This window comes from Ictidomys tridecemlineatus, chromosome 5, assembly GCF_052094955.1.
Source record: "Ictidomys tridecemlineatus isolate mIctTri1 chromosome 5, mIctTri1.hap1, whole genome shotgun sequence".
Lineage (NCBI taxonomy): Eukaryota > Metazoa > Chordata > Mammalia > Rodentia > Sciuridae > Ictidomys > Ictidomys tridecemlineatus.
The window spans coordinates 50,915,253-50,937,134 of NC_135481.1; the positions used below are offsets into that span (position 1 = coordinate 50,915,253).

Sequence of the window (21,882 nt, forward strand, 5' to 3'; positions counted from 1 at the left end):
GAAAGCCTGCCCACCACTGCCCAGGTGCCAACTCTAAGAGGACACCAGGCTGAAAAGCAGAGCCCATGGTCTTGGGGAATGAGACCAGCCTTCAGTCTTCCACTCAGCTGCTTAAGCCTGTGCCCTCCCCATTACACCCCCATCCCATGGCGGTTCCTGTGCTGAGTGACCCTAGGAAGTAGGATGTGTCTTGAAGTTTGCTACTGGTGATACATACAGGTTTCTTTAAAGGTATTTGACAGGCAGCAAAAATAATGAGTCTTTCTGGCATGGAGGAATTGTACATCCTCTTCTCTTTCATGTTTGTTGGGAGACTGGATCATAATTTTGGAGAACTAGCAAAACCCATTGTGGAGTTTATACATGGTCCTGGTGTTCATGCAGCTGAGCCCCAGATGACAGATAGCAGGTGAGGCTCAGCTATGCCCTGGGTAAGCCTGACTTGGCACCTATCACTGAGCATAGAAATACCGAGGGACCACTTTAGGCTAGCTTCTGAGCAGGTAGATTTCAGCATCTGGATGGTCTGTTTCCAGGACAGTGTATTTGATGTTCTAATCAGTAACTCTGTGGGAGGAGGCATTGGTGTGTGTGTTGAGTGGCAAAAGGACGCTGTGGCAAGGCCATTCTCCGAGGTACCTGTCCTTCCCAGGGGAGAATACTGATCCCACTGTAGGGATTTTTGCACATTTGTTTTCTTTCTTCCTTTTACTTTATTTTCTTTATTTATTTTTCTTTTTTTTTAAGGACTTAATGCACATACTACACATCCCCCAAAAAAGTAGGTAAAGCCATGCTCATTGTGTGTTGGCATTTTGGGGTAAGAAATGAATAAAGAGTTTTTTGAGGAGTCATGAAGTGAGAGAAAAACTGAATGAATGTCCTATTTCAGTTTTAGGATAAAAGCCAAAATCTTCTAAAGTTCAAGGACTATCTCCCATATGTATAAGCTTATTTGATTCCTTTCTGAAGAATTGGTGAGAATTGTCTCCTCGGAGCTTATGTAATCAGAAAATGACTCAGACAAGATCTCACACTGAAGATTTTCTTTATAGGCCCATGCATATTGATCAGAAAACAGGCTTTTTGATGGTTGGAGGAAACAAAGCATCCTTTTCCATGTATTTACACCTTCTCAACCTATTTAACTTTCATTCTCCCAGAGAATTGGATTGAGATTCAGAGTATAAAGTCACTAGCATATTAAATGGCAAAAAAAGAAAAAAAAATTGAAGAAAGGAACATCATAGACAAGAAAGGGTTCTGTTTGTAGGGAAAGTATATTTGCAGCTCGGCTGACAAATCAGAGAGCAGAAAAGTCCATACCTGAAAATTCTAGCATTCCAAAGTGTCACAGGACCAGTATTTAACACAAATGTCCTTATCCAGCCCTGCTGTGAGATGGCCACCACTAAGAACTCATCCACATCAAAGATCATTCAAATCAGCTCCTAGGAGCGTGTCCAAGAAGCTCCCTGTAATATACCTGTCCCAAGGGCTTGTCATTTGCTTCTTCATGTCTAAAGCAGATGCCAGTTGAAATTTCCAAATCACTTTGTGCTTTTTGGAAAAATGAATTATGAAATCAAGTGGAGTATTTCTAAAAAGATTTAGTGCTTCCTCCTAGACCTCCACGTACTTATTTTCTTGTGACCCAGGCCCTTTCACAAGAACATGTTCTGCCTCAGGATGCCATCACCAAATTCTTGTTTTTCTAATTTTTCAGTACCCAACTTATATGAACAAAGTACTTGTAGGAGAATTTGGAAGATTTACCAAATCTTCAGGGAATGCACATTATCCTCATCTCACACCTTGGGAAAAGAATAAAACACTACCACAATTGAACTTGATTTAGTGCAAATTCATCCTTCTGACCAGCAGGTGTGCATACCTTGCTGAAATACTATATTCATCCTTTCCTTCCTTTTTCTCTAGATTAGCCAGGTTTGGCTGCAGTCATGCCTTAGGAATGTTCCTCTTGGCAAGAAACCTCTCTCGCCCTTTTTATTTTTCACATGCATTGATCTAGCCTTATTTCTGTTTTGTTATCAGCACACTCTGCCACTACATTCTCTCCCAGGTAAACCAAGTCCTGCTCCCAGAGGAGTGACATCATCTGCCTGTTCCACTTTGTTTTTCCTTTCACCTATCCTGATGGGTTAAGTTGGCTCCAAGTACAGGCAAATGTCCCTTAGGGTTGGGGGCTCAGGCTATAATTTAAGGCTCAAGAAAGAATGGGACTGACCACTCAACTTGAAATCAACTCAGGAGATGCAATACTGAGGTGAAGTGCAATACTGAGCTCAAATATGAAATTTTCCAGCTTTACCATTCCCCCAGGAGGCTCCTGGTTATACACATTTGGAGTAAACATGCTAGCTGTGGTCTCAAATTCATTTGTCCTTGTTTTTCCCCAAAATTTCACTCTGACTTATCCCAAGGGAAGGATTCTTGATTCTGTGAGAGTTGGTACTTGGTTATAATTTCTTTCATTCTCTGAGCAACACAGGATCCAAATGTGCTCCCTTGGCTCTTCTCTCATACAAAGGCTTCAGGGAAGAGAGGGAGAGAGGGAGAAGGAAAGATAAGAAGGAGTAGGAGGACGGGGGAGGAGGAGAGGAAGGAAGAGGGAGGAGAAAGAACAGAGAGAAAAGACATTCCCATAGTTTCCTAGATAGACAAGCAATCAGTTGGTGGAAGCAACATATTTGCCCCTCCTGTTAGCATCACATCCTCAAATGCGATATATGAACCCAATACCTAAAAACTTCTCCTAATGCCAGGACTGTTGATGAATGGTATGGCTGTGATAGATGATATCAAAGAGAAGGGGTATTTACAGGTTCACTTTTGTCTTCATTCGAGTCAGTGGACTCTTCTGAGCACCTACTGGAAGAGACTTTGGACTGATTAACTCTGGGAACACTGAAGCAAGATAGTCCCACTTTGGGGGACTCCCTCTCAAAGGAGCAGAAAACACCTCATGGTTTTTTCTACTGTGAAAATATGTTGTCTTAGAGACTTGCCCTGGGTTGGGGTAGGCACCAGGAAAGGCTCTAGTTCAAAGAGAAGGGAAGTCAAGGAAAGTTCCCAGAAGAGGAGAGGCCTGGAGGGGGGCCTCAGATTGTGATTACAGGTCAGACAGTATAGAGATGGAAAGGTGTTCTGTGCAGAGGGAATAGGATCCCAAAAGCACAGAGAGGAGAGGCGCTTAACCAAGGAGATCCTGTGACAAGAGAGTGAAGGGCACATGGGAGATGGGTCTGGCGAGGGGAAAGCCAGACCCTAAGCCTTTCGAAGGATTTTCTCTTTTAACCTGAAAGCTATTAAAGGAATTTCTGCAACAGAATGACCTGCCTAGGCTTGCATATTAGAAGCAGGACCCTTTCAGCAGTGTATATCAAAACTGAGGAGGGGATGGGGATTCTGGATTTGGAGGCCAGTGGAGAAGAGGAGGATTTTTCAGAAATAGAGAAGGAAAATGAAGTTGGCCCAAGGCAAGCAACAGTGAAACTGGAAACAAAGGAGTATGGTCAGGGGATCTCCATGAGATAGAGTTGAGAGAGCTTAGGAACTAACTAACTGAATGTAGGCAGTGATGGAGCAGGAGGCATTTAGGACAATGCCCAGGTTTCCAAAGGAAACCAATCCCAAAGGACATTGGGATAACCTTTGGTGTCATCTATAGCAAAGGGCTCATGGGAGGAAAAATAGATAGAAGGGAGAAACAGCATGGGGCATCGTGAATGTGGGAACTTATAGAACATTCCAGTGGAGGTGTGCAAACCTCTTGGAGGTCCCCTGCTCTACAGAGGGACCTCCCTGGCCCAGCCTGTTCTTCTCTCTCTGCCTCTCCTTATTTGCAATTTCAGCATATTGCAAATCTGTAAGGAAGTTCATTTGAGGGACTTTATTCCAAACATCTGGATAGAAACCCATAGATTTGGATTCTTTGCAGGTGAGTAGTTGCCTGTGTAAATGGGTAGAGATTGGCAGTAGGTTCTCGGTCTAAGCCTCAGCATCACCTTTGCAAATTAACAACTACATGTATCTTAGGACGTGTGGCATCATGTTGGTACAAAAAAAAAGAGGTAATTAAAACTGATGTGTTATTTGCATACATATGTGATAAAGGTAAAAAAGAACTCTGGGGTCCAGTAATCTTGATAGATACTTGGTCATTAGTAATGGAAAGGGCCACTGACTATTGAAAAATACGCTGTTTGCCTTTTCTATGGAATTTCTCTTGGCTGAAACTCAGGTAAACTTTTTCTCTCCATAGGAAAAAAATAAATAAAAAATGTATCGCCTTCTCTGAAATAGCTGGTTTGGGGTTTGGAGTTGGTTTTGAAGTGTAGACCTTTGATCCTCTGCCTCTCTCAGAACGAGACTTAGAAAACGTAAGAGGTGAGATCTTCTTTAAGAAAAAGGAACCTGCCAGAAACCTTTGTGAGAAAGGTTGTGAATACAGCATTTCTGAGGGTCATAAAGGTCCAAGTGATGGAATGGGAGTGAACAGCCTCGTGCATGTCTGGGACACATCATGGCTATCATTGAAACTAGTCATTATTTTCAAAGTATTGGCTTTCCAGATGCTGTTTTGAATTCATTTTAGTTTAATAAATTTGCTTCATATTTCTTTTTCCCCCAAATGCCAACACACCACCTTCATGAACAGGTCCTCATGGTCTCGGGTCCTCACTGTTCTCAGGCTGAGAGAGTTCTCATGACTTTGGGAAGCAAATTGCTGGAGTTCCCCCAGGTCCTAAAGGTCTTGGGACTTGTAACCTCCACTCCTTCAGCTGAAGTGTTCTAAGGATGAAGTAGGCATATGGAGGGTAGCTTTGGATACTGATCACTGCCATGATTTTATGTTGTAAAATTTGCTGCTTCTAGAACAGCACCGTGGATGTCCTGGTTGATGGAAATGGCAGGGAGTGATTTAGTCCCTGTGATTGCACCTAATACTTAAGAGAGAGTATTTTACTCCAAACTAGGCTATCTCCATGCCTTCTAAGACTCATATTTGTCCCCACAAGCAGGGAGGTCCTCCTGGAGCCCACTATGCACACTCCTTCGTATGGAGGAGCATGTTCAAGAGGATCCAGCTTCAAAGGAACCAGAGACCAAAGCTCCTTTATTCTTTTGCTCAGAGGCTGGAGTGGCGTTGGGTTGTTCGTTGTGCTCTGGCCAGAAGCAGAGACAGGCTCTGGTAATCTTGATGGTGTCACTAAACTTCTGTGCTTTGTTCTTGAAAGAAATACTTTGCCCCTTACTTCAAGGATGAAGAGTGTGGTCTGCCCTCTTTCCCTTTGGTTGGCTTTCCCTCTTCCCTCCCTCAGAGACCAAGATTGCAGTCACATCTTGGAGTGAGAGTGGTTAGATATTCACCTGGCTCTCTGAGGTGAATGGGATTCCATCTCCCATTCCACCAGGAGCACCATGCCTGAGCCATCTGGTGGAAAACTGTGCTTCTGTCTTCCAGGGATTCTTTATTGTCTCCTCCTCGTATTACTTCCCAAGTTCATCCTATCTTTCTCTCTCCTGGGGGGTCCTGGTTTGTGGCTGGGTGTCGCACGGCTTGTTTGACCTGTTATATTCAGTTATAACTGCTGTGGCTTTCATTGGAGAAAAGCAGCCCAAGTTCTCATTGGAGCTAGCTTCCGCGTGAGCTATTGTGCAGGCCACCATGCCTCTCTGGATGATTTACTCAAACTCTAAAAGAAAATTAGTAATCAGCATAATTTAAAATTTGATCCCATTAGTAAAGATCAATAGATAAATACAGAACTTATTCCAAGATGGGTATAGCACAGTTATCAAGAATGGCCATCAGAAAATACACCAGTATTGGCTGCCACCACATCTAGAAGGAGCTTCAGGAAGGATGGAGACAATGGTATGGGAGGCCACCATCATGTACGTGGATGGGGGTGCTTTCTCCTCGAAACCTCTTACCTGCTGCCTTCTCTTCCTACACCTTCCCCCCAAAGCCTGTCGTTCTAAGGCTCCCCCGTGGCTCTCTCCTAATCTCACTCACTGATCCTTATCTGAGTAATCTCACCTACTTCTGTGACAGCCACCATGAACTACTGGCAAGGCAAGTTGTTCTCCAAGCTCACATCTCTCTTTCAAAATCTTGGCCAGTTGAATTCTCTCCTTGGATGACCCAAGCATTGACAGTCATGTGATCAAAATGGAGTTCACCATTTCTCCCCAAATCTGCTGATCCTGTGTTTTCTCTTACCAAATTGACAGCCACCACGTTTCCAGCACATTCATCACCCACATGACAAAGTCTATTATACTCTCCTGGTTTCAGCATTTCATATCTCAGTCATCTGACACCTCTGCCTATGTGCTCCACCTGTCTCCGGCCATTCTCCTCCATTCACCACCATTTGCTCCACTCTGAATGCTCTCTTGGCTCTGTGCTTTGTTTCTACTGTTCCTGCTTTCTGAGATGTCTTCCTCAATATGATCTGCCCAGTGGACTCCAAGTTGGGCTACTCCAAGCAGCAAATTGCAAGATGTTGTTCCTCAGTCCCTCAGGCAAACCCAAATGCTCATTATTCTGTACTTCTCTAGAACTTTGAGTATACTCAGCACAAGTGCAGCTATTATAATCTTTTGTATGTGAGTCAGCCATGCTCTCTGGATTAAATAATGTTCCTTGATCACAAGGACAGGTCCTCACAGAGCCTGCCTCCCATCAGAGGGATTTGGTAAATGTTGAAGGAGCAAATATCAGGATTCCCACACTTGGCAAGGAATTCAATTTAGCATATAGTCAAGGCTTTTTTTTTTCTTTCTTTCTTTCTTTCTCATATCATATAAGAAAGTGACTTTCTAGTTTGGGACTTCCATTGGTATGTCCAGCAGGAGCAGTCCAGATCAAGTTCAATATCTGGGTATCAGCCACAGGTGGGAGCCCTGAAGATATTTGTATGTGTACCTTCATTGGTGTATCAGCTTCTCTAGGAAACAGTTCTGATTCTCCTCTTTTTGCCTTTGTCTTCCAACCATAGCCACAGTTTCACAGATTGAAAAAGGAAAATTTAAGCTTAACATCAAGTGGTTCTTAGATTGCATCCAACAGGGTGGCATCTGGATCCTGGAAAAAGACCTATGCTTTTAGTTTGAGTTCATCCCTGGCTAATACCTTACAGAATCTAGCATCCCAATCATTGGAATTCCTGACTTGGGTAAATGAAATGGTCAAGGCTCTCAGTTCTCTGGTTTGTTTCCTTCTTTATATAATTTTGTTTTAATTACTGACAAGGGAAGATGACTTACCACCACCGCAGGGAGAAGGGTTGGTAGGCCATGTTCTTAAGAACTGGGATCTCCTCTTTGTTTCTTAGTTCAAGCTGCAGGAAGGAAAGCTCTTTAGAGCTCTCCTGGGCTAGGCTCTAAGATGCTCTACAAACAGCAGCAGTGTGTGCCTGCCTCAAAGAACAGAAAGCCAGAGGAGCTTACATTTCCCAGGAATGCATCCAGAATAGCTCTTCAGGAAGGCCTAACTCAGCCTTGTTGTGAAATTGTATGGAGTCTTTTCCAGGAAAACTACTCCCAGTGACCTCCATTTTGACTAAATGAGTAAGGTAGGCCCTTCCATGCCTCTATCAGAGAAATTCTAGTTGTCAAAAGAGTTTTATATTAAACAAACTAGCACTGATTGAACTGAAACTTTCCAACTTGAGACTTATCCCTTGTGCTTCCTGACTCTTAGACACGCTGTTGTCAACTTGGCTTATAAAGCACCCAGTCTGCAACACGATTCAGTGACTGAGGATTCTGTTTGACTTATCAGTAGATTTGGCCTGACCCAGCTATAAGGACCCTTGGTGAAATTTGGTCCAAGAGATTGCTTCATACTCCTTTGCGATGAATTGGGCCCAGTTGTGGCACTGAGTTAACCATACTTCTCTGAATAATGGTCCCCTACATTTTCTGAGCAGTGACTCAAGACTTCTCAAAGATGTGAGTAGTTATCATGAAACCCGATGACAAAGCGGTAAAATGTAGGTGGCTTGAAAGCTGGCACTGTAGCTATGATTACGGCTGTTCACACGCAGAAGCATTAGCTCATTTCAACAGAAACAAAAGTATGTTGGAGAAGAAAGTCTGTTATAATAGCTCTGGGGTATCACACAAAGGAATGTACCAGGCTCCTGACCCTTGTATGTCCTGGACTCTTGACCCAATATGGTAGTTTGAGTGGAGGGAGGATGTAAAGGGTTAGTCGGATGTGCCTGGGAAGCCTTGTCTGTTTATGGTTAATGATGTTGCTAGAGACACTCTTTTGTCACAGTAGTTTGAAGGGCTTCCAAGCACAGAATGAAGCAATTTCTAGCCTGAAATAACTGAGTCTGTTCCTAAAAAGCCATCGAATGCTCCATTCTAATTATTCAGAAATTCCCTTTCATAGGCCTTTGCATGACAGCAAGTCAAGACTCAGCCTCAGGAGTCATCCCAATCTTCTACATCTTTGAGTGTCAGGAGATCATCCCCCATTCACAGTTCCTAACTTGGTTTCGTCTGCCTAAGAGGCAGAGCCTGATTTCAGATTTGGCAAGGCATCTTTCATCAACCTGGATATCGACTCAAAATATTGAAAAATTGGAAGGTTGCCACTTGTTTTGAAATGTGTGTGGTTGATCAATGCTTCAGAATAAGGCACTTAGTAATCAACAGTACAGAATCTTGTGATGAACATGGTTAATTATTGGTAATACTTCATGGAAAACATGAATAACACCCAATAACCCAGCACTTCAAAGTACCTTGCAGTCTGTGATTATTCAGTTCTACCACTGATGGGCTATTTTTTTTTCTTTGTTTTAGGAGAAGATACAATGTAGGGAAGAGCTGAGACTTGGGAGACCTAAGTTCTAGTCCCCATTTCACCACATACTTGTTCTGTGATCTAGGCCTCCTCACTTAATGTTGTCAATCTGTAAAATGAGGTGTGGTGGAAAGGAAGATGATTCTGGAAACTTTTCAAAGATCCTATCCACTCAAAAACTCTTTGACTTAAAAGACAATGGGCCAATGCTTTGTTTTGGTTGTACTTAGCAAGGTCATAATTCTGAGGATTTCCAGTAATAGCTACTATCTAATTTTAATTCTAGAATCCCAAACTTGGGGCTTATTTCAGGTGTGTTGGGGGAATTTCTATTAATCTACTTCTGTTATCTAGCCAATCTTTGGACCTTGTGAGTGGTGATATTTTTGGTTGACGTACAAGGAAGAAGTTGAAGATATATCCAGCTATGTTCCATAGCTTAGAGGAATGATCAGCAGACACACGCCCACCAAAGAGATAGTGACAGGTCCAGGATGCCCTTTATCCCACTGAGGCCTAGGGAGGAGAAAGAAAGATCAGGCTAGGTACTCCACTGACTTCCCTTGTAGCGGGGGTGGGGACCATTGTTACCTGGTTTTCCTGTCTCTGCAGAAGGGGCTGAAACAACATATGGCAATCTGCATTAAACCTACAAAGAAATTATCCTAAGGATGTAGACTCACTGAATCTCGTTTTAACATTTTAAATTGGTTCTTTCCAAATCAACAGTGAACTGGTCATGCTCAGGCCATGGTTTCTTAGATTTTTTTTTTCAAGAACCCCTTATGGAAGCTACGGATGACCCTCTGCCCAGCAAACTACCCACACAGTCACAAATTGGGGTATGATTTCAGGGAATTCCTGTATGCCTTGGAGCCCAAGGACCCCAAGTTAACAATCCCTTGTCTGAAGTAGAACCCAGGAACCCACCAGCAGGAATGTCATCGCTAGCTCAAGATTTCTGAGTCCATTAATCCGCTGCCAAAATGAAGTAGTAACATCGAGATTTTCTTTTTCTTTTGTTCTTCTGACCATCACCCTCTGCCTCTCTCTGTTCCCACATCTTTTGTCCCCTCCTCATGTCCCCTCTCATTTCTTTCCCCATCTCTGGCACATCTTGCACCACAGATGTTCCAGCCTGGTTAAAAAGCCTCCGCCTGCACAAGTACGCCGCGCTTTTCTCCCAGATGACCTATGAGGAAATGATGGCCCTCACCGAGTGCCAGCTGGAGGCTCAGGTATGTGCTAGAAGGATCACCCCCCTGCGAGGGTGAAGCTCAAGCCCCAGACAGGCCCAGGCCTAGATCTACCCAGTAGCTTGCCTTGTTCTAGGGATACAGGGGGCCGGCTGCATCCCCTGGTGAGTAAGGCTGAGCTCTTGCCTCAGAGTCCAATAGGAGGCAGAAGACAAGCCTACAACCAAGGGGTCCTGAGGGTGTGAGGGCCAGAGAGAGTTAGGAAAAGATAGAGTCTAAGTACACACTGGAAGTTCAAGGTGCGAGGGAGGAATCAATGGAGCCTCTGAAAAGGGACACTGGTCGAGGGTCCCAAGGAGTCATTGTCTCTACTTTGGCCTTCCTGGCTCTCTCCCTCTCTCTGCCCACCCAGGGCTTGTTTGAATAGGAACCAGGTCCACTGTCTGCTGTCCAGTCCAGTCACATATCAGTTAACTACTGACTGGACCAGTGAATAAAGGCACCAGGCCATGCTTCAGACCTGCCCCAACACTTTTGCAGAATCACATTTAAGCTAGTTTTCGTTGAGATTGGAGTAAATTGTTCAAAATAATTTTTTTTTCTTCTAAACTGCCTTGAATAGCATGGGAAAATGATTTAGAATTAGATTTCCCCAGGTTTCAGATTTCACTTTTTCCTTGTGAATGCCATAAAAGGACAAAGTTCCTCCTTTTAAAGCATCCTTCCCCAAGTACAGAATGCCAAAGGCCAGTCAACAGAACCCCTGAAACTAAGCATGTCTCCTACCATGCTGTGTTCTGGTCAATAGATCTGACCGATGTCTTTGTTTGCCTTGTTTAAGATGCTATTTGCATGTTTCAAATTGACCTCAGTTTTCTTTGAGCAAAGATTTTTAAAGAACTGATTTCCCCTGCAGGAAGAGGAGATTTGTACCATTTGGAGCATGGCTGGTCTGGATCATACCTCCTGGCAGATCTCTGGTTTCCCATTGCTTATTCTGTCCCCTTAGTTAACCTCTGCAGGCCTGGCTGAATACCAGTATTGAGAGCAAGACAAAGCCCAGAGTCACTGCACATTCTCCCAGAATGAAAGGCACTAATTTCGACTTCCTAACATTTCTCCTACTGCTTTTTGGATCTCGTTCACTCCTTGAGATCCCAGGAATTGATGAGAACCCTTTTCAAAGAGCATTTTTGTGTTTGGGTCAGAGTTGAGAAAATAATCGAAGTCATCAGTTGTTCATTAACACAGAAGGCAAAGGCAAAGCCTGACACAAACTTTTCAGGGGAACTTAATTCACTTTGGCCTAAAGTTAAGGCTTAACAGAAATATACTCTCCCCACGTCTCATCTTAGACATCTTAGAAAGTGGGTTCATGTGTCACTTAAGTCTTAATATTTCTAAGTAAAGTAGATGTTACTAGGGTTCCCATCTTTTCCTTCATTAAAAGAAATTCAACAGAAGAGTTGTACCAGGGTAGAGGTCCTGTATCTGCAAGCCAATGGAAAAGGGACCTTCTACTGGGGAATTTGCAGGATCTATAATCAACAAGTATCTGACAGAATCCTTAGGTTCTCTACTGCTACAGATTTAAGAAGATAAAATCTACAATTCTGGGAATCCTAACATTTGCCTAAAATGATGAGTGAATTATGGATTTAGGTTAATTTTCTATTCTTATTTTTTTTATGGAAACATAAGAAGGCCTGCAAACTAATTTTTTAAAAAAATCCCTGTTTTATAATACTCCACGTGGACTGTATGGGGCTTTCCTATAAACGCAGGAAAGGTTTGAGAAAACAATGAATAGTTGATGAGGTTGGGACCCCAGGGAAAACAAGAGGGACTGTAGAAAGAGGGTATTTGACCTAAAATTATCTTCTAAGACTACTGAAGAAATGTCCTGCTGGGTGGAATAATTGGCTGTTCTGTATCTCTCTGTCCTAAAGGTCACATGCAAAAGACACAGGCAAATGTGTAGACAGGTGGAGTTAGAATATTTAGTAAGAAGATGTTTCTGACAGAGGTGCCAATAAGAGAGACATACATATCAACTACATGTGAACCCGTAGGAACCAAGAAGACAGCAGATTACTAAGTAGCCTCTGAGGGTCTCTAAGTCAATTCTTAAAAAATATGTTTTAATTAAATATTGATTATATTTAATTCCAGAATGTTACCAAAGGTGCAAGACACAAAATTGTCATCAGTATTCAGAAGCTCAAAGAAAGACAAAACCTCCTGAAGTCTTTGGAAAGGGTAAGTGTTCAGGGAGTGAGGGAACCTTTCTACTTTCATCATGGGAAAATGGACCAAGGAAAATTCTCAGTTGAGAAGGTTATTAGCAGAGGTTAAAGAAAATATCATGCAGTCTCCTTAGCGAAGTCAGAAAAAGTGAAATGACTTTGACCTGAGGTTTCCTGGTTACACTGCTTCCTTGTATCCTGGGTCCAAGCTGTCCATGACTGGCCATCCCAGTCCTCTGGTGAGATGCTGTCAAATTGTGTGTGCATCTGTCTCTGCTTTGTAAGCACTTGTAGAGATCTGCACACCAAGGGGATCCACCGAGGGGATCCAATGCATTGGGCAGGCAGACACAGTTGGCTCTCGAGAGAATGGTTTCAGATTTTAATTTAACAAGAAAAGGAGTCCCCCCGACTCTGATAAGAACCATACTAAAAATGTAGAATGCTGGAAAAAGTTATTCTGACATTAAAAGCAGTTCTCAGGTGCCCACTATCTTTTTGTTTGCTACTAACACAGGTTCATTTCTTAATCTTGTATCTGAAAGTCATCCTGGTAAAATTGTCATTTTTTAGGACGAGGTATCTGTAATTTTATCTAATGGAGAGCCAGACACTGTTCTGAACACAAGCAAACCAGTGTTGCATCTGTCCCTGGAGCTGCGGTTCTTGTGCACTAGTGTTGGGAGTGGTGGGTGGAAAGTTCTGTAGGTATTTGAAAGTTATAGTGTGCGTATGGTAACTTCTCAGTTATCCCATGGAGACTTTGAGAGGGGACAAAATATTGAGCTAGGCAGTCTCAAGCAAGTCTGATGAACACAAACATATTTTAATGGAGTAGGAAATTTAAAAAAAACTTATTCACAGAGATGTGAATGTGTGGAATTTTACATTTACAATATAAAGTTACATTTAGTGGCACATCATAAATTATATATATATATATTTAATATATATATATATATAGAGAGAGAGAGAGAGAGAATATGCATATTAACGGGCACAGTGGTACATCCCTGTACTCAGGAGGCTGAAGCAGGAGGATCACAAGTTCAAGGCCAGTCTCAGTAATTTAGTAAGATTCTGTGTCAAAAATAAAAATCTCAGTGGTAGCACACTCACTGAGCTAATCCCAGCACCAAAAAAAAATAAAAAATTAAAATTAAAAATAAAAAAAGAATGTGCATACAAAAAACATAACAAGGAAAGTTTCTTTTAAAACCTCTGGATGGACAGACAAGTAGGAGCTATTCAGATACACATCCACACATCCATGATTAAAGATATGCTCTTAAAATGCATTACAGATTACAAGTGAGGTCCCCAAGTGAACCTAAAGCTTTGTTGTTCGTATTTTACGTAAACTCCTTTGCCAAGAAGCTTGTCTGAGTAATCTTTGCCATTTTTAATCTAAGAAATTATTCTCTTTGAGGGAACATTTAACAGGCCAATTTACTGTTAGAAAAGTACAGCAGTTATTTTGCATAAAGACTAGATTGCTAAGCCTGAGGATGGAAGCATGATTTTTCCTTTCTTCTTTCTGGAGCATCCTTCAGGAATTCATTCATACCTCCATCGCTGAGGAAATGTACCTTCCACTTCAGAGAGGAGAGATTAAGTCGCTATTGCTTTATTGCAGTCTTGGGCCAAAATCAGAGCACTAGGGCAGCCAGATAGTGCAGGTGGCCTGATCCATCTAGGCTTTGATAAGTCAGTGATGTACTATGTCCCAGAGTCACACCTAGAATAGAGCTGACTCCACATTCTAGTTAGTACTAGACTACTACTGATTGCCCGGTCCCTGACATGGGGGATGTTAAAAAGATGCCACGTGTATAATGACTTTTCAAGGCTAAGAGGAAAGCAATACTGAGTTTGACTTCTTCGAGAGGGTGAAATCGAGCTTCAATGACCAGGTTGGCTCACTTCAGAATGCCTGAATGTTTAGATGCTCTGCATACTGTCCCTTCTGGAGCTGGTGGCCTGTAGGTGGAGAGGAACCTCTCAGTATATGCAAAGGACTGAGCCCCTGGGGCTAGGAGGGCTGCCTCTCCTGCTTCTTCTGCCCTTTGAGGATGGGGGTTGTTGATCACCTGTTACCACTGATGGCAAGTGACATTCAAATCAAGCATCCCCAGACACCCCTCCAGCTGACTGTGCTGTTGGAAATGTTGTCACCATGCCCTTGCCCCCTCCGGCATTCTTACCTCACATAGAACCCAGATTTCTAAGGAGATGGCTGGGACCCCGCCCGAAGCTAGTTCATAATCAGTAGTTGCCACAGATGGTCTCTGTGTCCAGAGCTCTTCCATTCAGTTCCTGAACACTTACCAAGCAACTACTTGCACTTGATTTGCCCCATCCACTGGAGGCTGACCGTGAGTGGTATGTGGTTCCTGCTCGAGGGTATTCTGGGGTATGCACTGGGATGACCTCACAGCACAGTGTGATCAGCGTCATCCCCCAGGCAGAAGGGGGAATCTGCCTGGAATGAAGCAGGCCATGCCGCACAGGTTTGGAGGGAAGCCTTTCCAGGAGCTCGATGCTGCTGGGAGACTCAGGAGGAGACTGTGGCAGGGGCTTGATGGGACCTCGAACCACAGCTGAGGCAGTGAGGATGGAAATGGATGGAAGGCATCCTGTAGAGGGCATTCAGGGATCATCAGGAGGTCTTGGCTTAGATGTTGTGGCATTTGGGGACAGAAATATAGGAGGAATGGGAAGAGCGCGTTCAGCTGAACTAAAATGGGAAGAGGGAGTTCAATTGAATGGGCCGAGTCTTGAGATGCCTGTGGGACACTCAGAGATGGTAGGTTGGTGACCAGAAGAACAGGTCTAGAGTCCAGGAAACAGCAAGATCTGAATGTTCCAGTTGTGGTCATCTGTACATAATTGGTAGTTGGCACTCCTCAGATGTGTGTGTCAAGTGAGAAGAGCCCTGAGGTATACCATACCAACAAAAAGACCCAGTGATCATAGGTAATGATGAGCCCTGAGCCATGCCTACAGGGACAGGAGAATGTTGGAATCAGGAATTCCATCAGGTGGCACAGATGTGACACAGTGAGGACTAAACATTGTCCCCTGGAACTGGCCATCAGCTGGTCACTACAGCCATGTTGAGAAAAATTGCAGGAAAGGGGGGCAGACAGAAGCAGAAACCCACAAACCAGGACTGTGGATGTGTAGCAAGACACCAAGTATGGAGCTGTAGGCTTCTCAAACTATTTGATAGAAAAGGAACAAGCAACATCATGGTGGTTACCGTTGATTTTTTTCAATATTTGATTAATAAGAAAAAAGGTCTCCACATGCTTTGAGATATCTGTTCTTTCCTATTGACTTCCAGATTGTGAAATGGAACCATTTCTAAACCTGGAATTGTGGTGTGGAGAAAGGATCCCACATCTGTGTGTGTTCGTTCTCTCTCTCTCTCTCTCTCTCTCTCTCTCTCTCTCTCTCTCTCTCTCTCTCTCTCTCTCTCTCACACACACACACACACACACACACACACACACACACACACACACACACAAATCACCTAGTTCTATTTGTTTCCCCTTTGAGAGAGAAATATGCTTCTCTGGAAGTCTATACCTTTTCTTTGGACTCTTCCAGATCTTGTTCTTGAGGTTGGATCTCATCAACTGCTGCAGAGAAAGAGCAGTTAATTTAATAGCATTAAGTGTTAGATATTTCCAGAATAATAATGTTCTATATAGCACAGTGCATTTGATAACTTTAAAAAATGGTCCACACATATCAGTGCATCTGACCCTGACAGCAAACCTCCTAAGCTAACAAGATAGATGCTTGTTTTAAGAGGAGGAAACTCATCTGAGTCCAAACTTCTTAGCAAGCCACCCTGGAAGAGCTCTCCAGCTTCATTGCTGGGCACCTTTCACCTGTCCTTTCTGCCCCTCATGCTCTTCACTCTTCTTTTCTCTTGAAGCATCAATGCACACAGAGACACACAGTAGCAGTCAGGGGTCCCTCTTCTCTGTCCCATAGTTCCTGCCCTGACACCAACATACTCTATGGGTCCCAGGAACCATCAGCATCTGAGGGTGATGACGTCTTTGCTTTTATATAGATCCAATGCAGAACAGCTCCTGGCTGATGTAGGGCTCAGCAGCTGACTCATGAAGGAAAAGAGAGAGAATGGATCTAAGTAGACTCAGGAGACCTGTTATATGAGAATCCAAATCCTTCTCACATGAAAGGAAGGATGGGGCCAGGGACACATCACATCAGTGCTGGGGACACTTTGGCTGCCAAAAGCTCTCTTTTCCAGATGTTTTGTGCCTTGTTATTGTCACATGCTCAGGAAAGGCACTGAACCAGCCTTTCTATAAGACCTAGGAAAGTCAGGCCAGAGCTGGGCTTGTTGGACAGGAATTTCCTTCCTGCCCATCCACTGAGCAATCACTGGGCTGCTGCCTCCATGGACCAGATTCCCCATTATCTGCTTACAAATGAGCTCCTCGGCTCGGCACTTTTGAATGGGCATATTAGTTATTGGACAGCTTCATTTGCCTCTCTTTAATTTAGGATTATGTTTTGGGCATAAAGGATGGAGAGAGGCTTGTCAACATGGAAAATTAATTCCCACAGCTAGTCGAGCATGCTAGGTTGGGTCCCATTCAGGCTGTTTTCCGCCTGCTTCTCAACGTGGGCACTCGGAGCCGAGTTCAGGGATTCATGCTTAAGAGGTAGGAAGGCAACATGATGGTCACAATGCCCCCACCCTCTGGTGCTGACATAAGCAGGGGTTCGGCTAACTGGTTGTTAGCTAAGTGTTATCTTTAAGACAGTGGTTTGAAGTCCATGGGGCAAAACAAAACTCCACATGATCCCTGGGAAGTTATATTTTACAGAGAGTGTCTGACATTATTCATCATGTTTGTGATTTTATTTTTTGGCACGTTTACCCCAGTAGAAAACAAAAATGAGATTTGTACTTGGGATGTGGATGTTTTCTGTTTGAAGTTCAGCTCTGAGCATCACCCAAATCCTTTCTCCTCTCAACCAAGCCTTTTTGCCAGGTGACAAGGGCAGGTGAGGGCCTGGTGGCAGTCAACAGTGTCTCCAGCATTGCATGTGCTCAGCTGAGTGGCAGACACAGGGATGGTACAGCGGGGACACATGCAATGCCATGCCCCTCACTCAGCTTACCCATTCTTCCCTTGTGGGGCCACATCCCCTTTCTCTCTTTTCTTTCTTCTGCTTAGTACCAGGCTGGGCAGGAGCTTGGTACCCTCACAACACAGTGTTGGACAGGTGCAGGAACCCAAGGGAGGGCTAGAGTCCCGCAGGCGGCACACAGTTGGGTCAGGAGGGGCAGCAGGCACTCCCTGAGCATGAGTTAGCTGGCTTGCCTCCTGTGCCCTGCCCTGCTCAGATCACCAGGCCCAAAGTCAAGGAAGTCATGCACATCCTGGCATCCAGATGCCTCCAGATGTTGGGAAGGGCTGGTCCTGGGGCAGCTGAGAATTAGAATGATGAGCACACACCCACCAGTCTGTGTGCCCAGGGAAGGCAGTAGACTCTGCAGACCTTCTTTAACAAACTGGACGGTAGCTCCAGCCAGGTTTGGGACGCTTCTGGTGACTAATTAGAAATTCACTTCCTTCACAAAACCTTCATCCCAGTGAGGCTAAGGCACAACTCAGGCTCCACTCCCAGTCCTTCCAAACAACAAAGCAGGCCGCCTCGGACGACAGGGTGTGGCCGCCCAGAACTGAAGCACATGCGTCCAAGGCTGCCGCCCTTGGCCTTCCTTTCTCTGCTCAGCTGATTGGAAAGGTTTGGGTGCAGGCATGATTGTGTTCTAGATGTTTGCATCCCATGACATCTTTGAGTGACTTTTTTTTTTCTCTAGAGAGGATCCCAGGGACGGTTTGGGTACTCGGGGCATCAAGCTTTTAAAATTATGTCCTTGCTATTCTGGGCTCTCAGAAGATAAAGGACTTCATTTGTAATCCAGGCCCTGGTTGGCAGTCCTTCTTGGGTCCCAGGGAGAGCTGTGACTGCATGAGCACTGGAGGCAGCATTGTGGCCGAGGGTCCTGTCCACCTACTCTGCCAGGGAACAGCCCAGGCCTCCAACCACACTCCTCACCACCAGGGCCAGTCCAGAGTTTGTCTGTCACTCATCCAAGAATCAATGCTCCTTTTTCTAATAAGTAACAACCAGCACATCCAAGTGGGTGCAGAATGGTCCAAGTTTATTTTACAACATAGAAAGACATGAATATGTGACTTATGCATATTCTAGCATATAGACCTTAAACATATGATTTCCAGAATCATCCTTCTAAAACTGTTGCTCCCCTTCTGGAAAACCTTTCCTGATTTTCCATCTCATTTAGAATAATTTCTGACATCACTGCCCCTGCCTGCAGGCCTTCATGACCCCTGGGGGCCCTGAGACCTCATTTCCCATGCCTCTGCCCTCGGCCAACCTCCTCCACTGCAGGCCACCTGCTGGTCCTCCCACATGCCCACCTCAGAGCCTTTGTCCTCTCTCTACCCTGGGATGCTTCTTCTTGGGGACATCTTCTAGTGTTACCCCCTCCAGAGAACTCCCCTCATGTCACTGCACCCCAGACCCTGGCATGATGGATCTATCTCATGGTAGGATGTAAAGTTCCCATGGGAATGCCAAAGGCTGTTCCCACCATATGCCCATGCCTGACATGCCCCTGCCTGGCATGGTGCTCGGTGTGTAGAAGCACTCAACACATCATTCACAAAGCAGCACGTAACACAGGCATTATGACCTGCAGCCATAAAAATACATCATTATTAATAATAATAATAATATGATTATTATCCTCATTCAGTCCCCAGGGAAACTGAGGGACAGAGAGGTGAACTCATTTGCTCAAGGTCACACAGCAGTGCCTAAATTCAGACCTGGGCATCTGCCCCCAAAGTCTGCTTTTAGTCACCGCTCTGTGCTGCTAGTGACACAGGCTGCGTGAAGGTGTGCCTGAAACAGAGTCCTTTATCTGGAATAAGGCTTGCATAGGACACAAAGTCAACTATGACCCAACTTTGTGATACAAATTCTAAAAGGTATGAGTGTAAAATAAGAAACCCATTTTGCAGAAAAGTGTCGAAGGCAAGGAGAAGCAGTGGTCACTTGTAGACAGTGGGATTTTCAAGTGGTACATATTTTTCTCACTACACAAATTTGTATTTTCCAAATTTTCTACCTGGGCTAATGTAAGAATGATGAAATAAAAGCAGAAACTTGTCTAAGTCTCACACTGAGGAAGCGGGTCAGCAGCTGTGAGTTCTGAGAACAGCTCAGAGCCGGGGAGGTATGCAGGTGGCACTCACCCAGAATCTAACACAAGTCTTCTCCCTGCCTGTCCAGGACATCATCGAGGGGGGCAGCCTGCGCATCCCCCTTCAGGAACTGCACCAGATGATCCTGACTCCCATCAAGGCCTATAGCTCCCCGAGCGCCACCCCGGAGGCGCGCCGCCGGGAGCCTCCAGCCCAACACCAGCCCTCCCTGATGGGCCCTGAGAGCCAGAGCCCTGACTGCAAAGACAACACAGTGGCCACCAGCGCCTCTGCCAGCGCCTCGGCTGGGGCCAGCGGCGGGCTGCAGCCACACCAGCTGAGCAGCTGTGATGGGGAGCTGGCTGTCGCCCCCCTGCCAGAGGGGGACCTGCCTGGGCAGTTCACACGCGTCATGGGGAAAGGTATTCTCTTTCATACCACTAAGCAGAGCTCCCGAGGGGCTCCCGGGTGCTGGGTAAACTGCCTGTCCACGTCCATGGCGGGACCTGTGTTTTCCAGATAGGAAAGGGTGGCTCAGGGTCATGCCATGCGGAGTGGAACTCCAGGCTCTGAGCCCTGCAGGCAGGGGACACTGTGTCGGCCCTCTCGTTAGAGCCCACTGGACCAGGGGCCTTGGGAGAAGAAAGTGGGTTGGATCCTGAAAAAGTAAACTTCAGGAACAAACCACTTGGCAGCTGGTCCTCACTCCAAACAGGAGAGGAGAGAAAAGCAGCAGAACAGAGCTGCTGAGCGCAGAGCCCAGGGCACTCCTGGAAAAAGAATGCCCAGCCCACAGAGGCCCCCTCCCTCGCCTCTGGAAGCATTGCAGAGGGGTGGTGATCTGGGGAACTCTCAGCACAGAACCATTTTGTTCACCTTCTCCAGGGGCTGTGTTTACATCCTCCCTTCAGGTCTGATCCACGGTACAGAATGCTCTCCTCTTGTGCTAAGAGCTTGTGGTTATTTAGCATTTACTATGGTTGTCAGTACTTCCCTGGGCAGCTTGCTTAATCCTCCCAACATCCTATTTTACAGAGGAGGAAATTGAGGCACAAGGCCAAGAAGCCCACCTGGGCTTGCTCATCTGAGGCAGGGCTGGGATTTGAACTCTGCAGCTTCTCTACCTACCCACCTAGGTACCGCCATGCCTTCCAATTAGCTAAAGATGGAGCAGGCTTGACTTCCATGTGAAGGCACCCCCATGGACTCTCCTGGCACCAGCCTCTCCTGGCTGCCTCTACTGCCCTCGCCACCCCATTCTTTCCGAATAGAAATGTCTTTGAGTTTTCAGAAGCTTATGTATTCTCTTATTTTGAGCCTTTGTGCCTCCTTTCCCTCTGTCTGGGACCTGGGCCACTAATAGTCCATATAAGCCTGAAAGATAAATGCAAAATAGCATCTTATCCCAGTGGATGCCGCATTGCAGGCCCTCATCTCAGAGTTCATTTGGGCAGTGTATAACCTGCATATCTGTACTGCCTGGAACATTCCTTCCCTCAGCCCATTCTCTTCACCTATATTATGCTTCATCCTGCAAGTCTCGGTTGAGTCCTCATCTGGGCCAAGAAGGCTGCCTGATCCCCTGGGCTGGGTCAGGTAGCCCTCTCATAAGCCCCAAAGCCCCTTTACTCTCTGTTTTAGGCCAGTTCACACTGGATTGCAGTTGTCTGTCTGCTTGACTTGTGTCCCCATTAATATGCAGCACTGTCAGACCATTTCTCACAGCTACTAAATACCCTGCAGGTGACACAGTGCTTGGCTATTGGTGGGTGCCTGAGAAGTGAGGGATAACATTAGTCTCTGCAGCTTGCTTTACTGTGGACTGTCCAAGTGCACCATGGCCATGCTGCGTGCATGTCTGTGGGGCAGGATGGAATTCATGGCATCACCCTTGGGTAAGAGCACCAATATTAGAATAATTTGTGTATGATGGGATGCTTCACAGGAAATCTTGATTATTTTTTAAAAATGTGGAGATAGCATTCTTTTTCTTTGGAAAGGAGAAATCGTTTTTCCCCCCTTTATTATCCTATATCTCAGACCATTTTAAAGAACCAACTTTTCACTGTTAGACAACTAAGCCATGTAGTCGCAATAGGAAACATCCCCCACCCATGCAAGTCCTTTAAAAAAGACAAATCCATAGCAATTTGATTCAGAAGGCGAGGACTCCAGCCTTCACTTGGGGTTCGATGGCTAGGGTAGGCCCTCATCCTCTACACCTCTCATGGGGGGCAGCAGCCACCTGAGCATGTATGTGGTCCAGCACCCCATCCTGTGTGGAGGTCAAGGGTGGG

General features: G+C 45.1%; 1 protein-coding gene across 2 annotated transcripts in view; it reads left to right on the plus strand.

Annotated features, from left to right (window-relative positions):
• Nucleotides 1-21,882, plus strand: part of Samd4a (sterile alpha motif domain containing 4A) — a 208,527-nt gene that overhangs the window by 155,448 nt on the left and 31,197 nt on the right. For both annotated transcript variants that reach the window (XM_005337956.5, XM_021735057.3), the window contains 3 exons: nucleotides 9,980-10,089; nucleotides 12,220-12,306; nucleotides 19,674-20,007. In XM_005337956.5, the coding sequence (XP_005338013.1) occupies nucleotides 9,980-10,089; nucleotides 12,220-12,306; nucleotides 19,674-20,007 (531 nt within the window). The remainder of the gene's footprint in view (nucleotides 1-9,979; nucleotides 10,090-12,219; nucleotides 12,307-19,673; nucleotides 20,008-21,882) is intronic.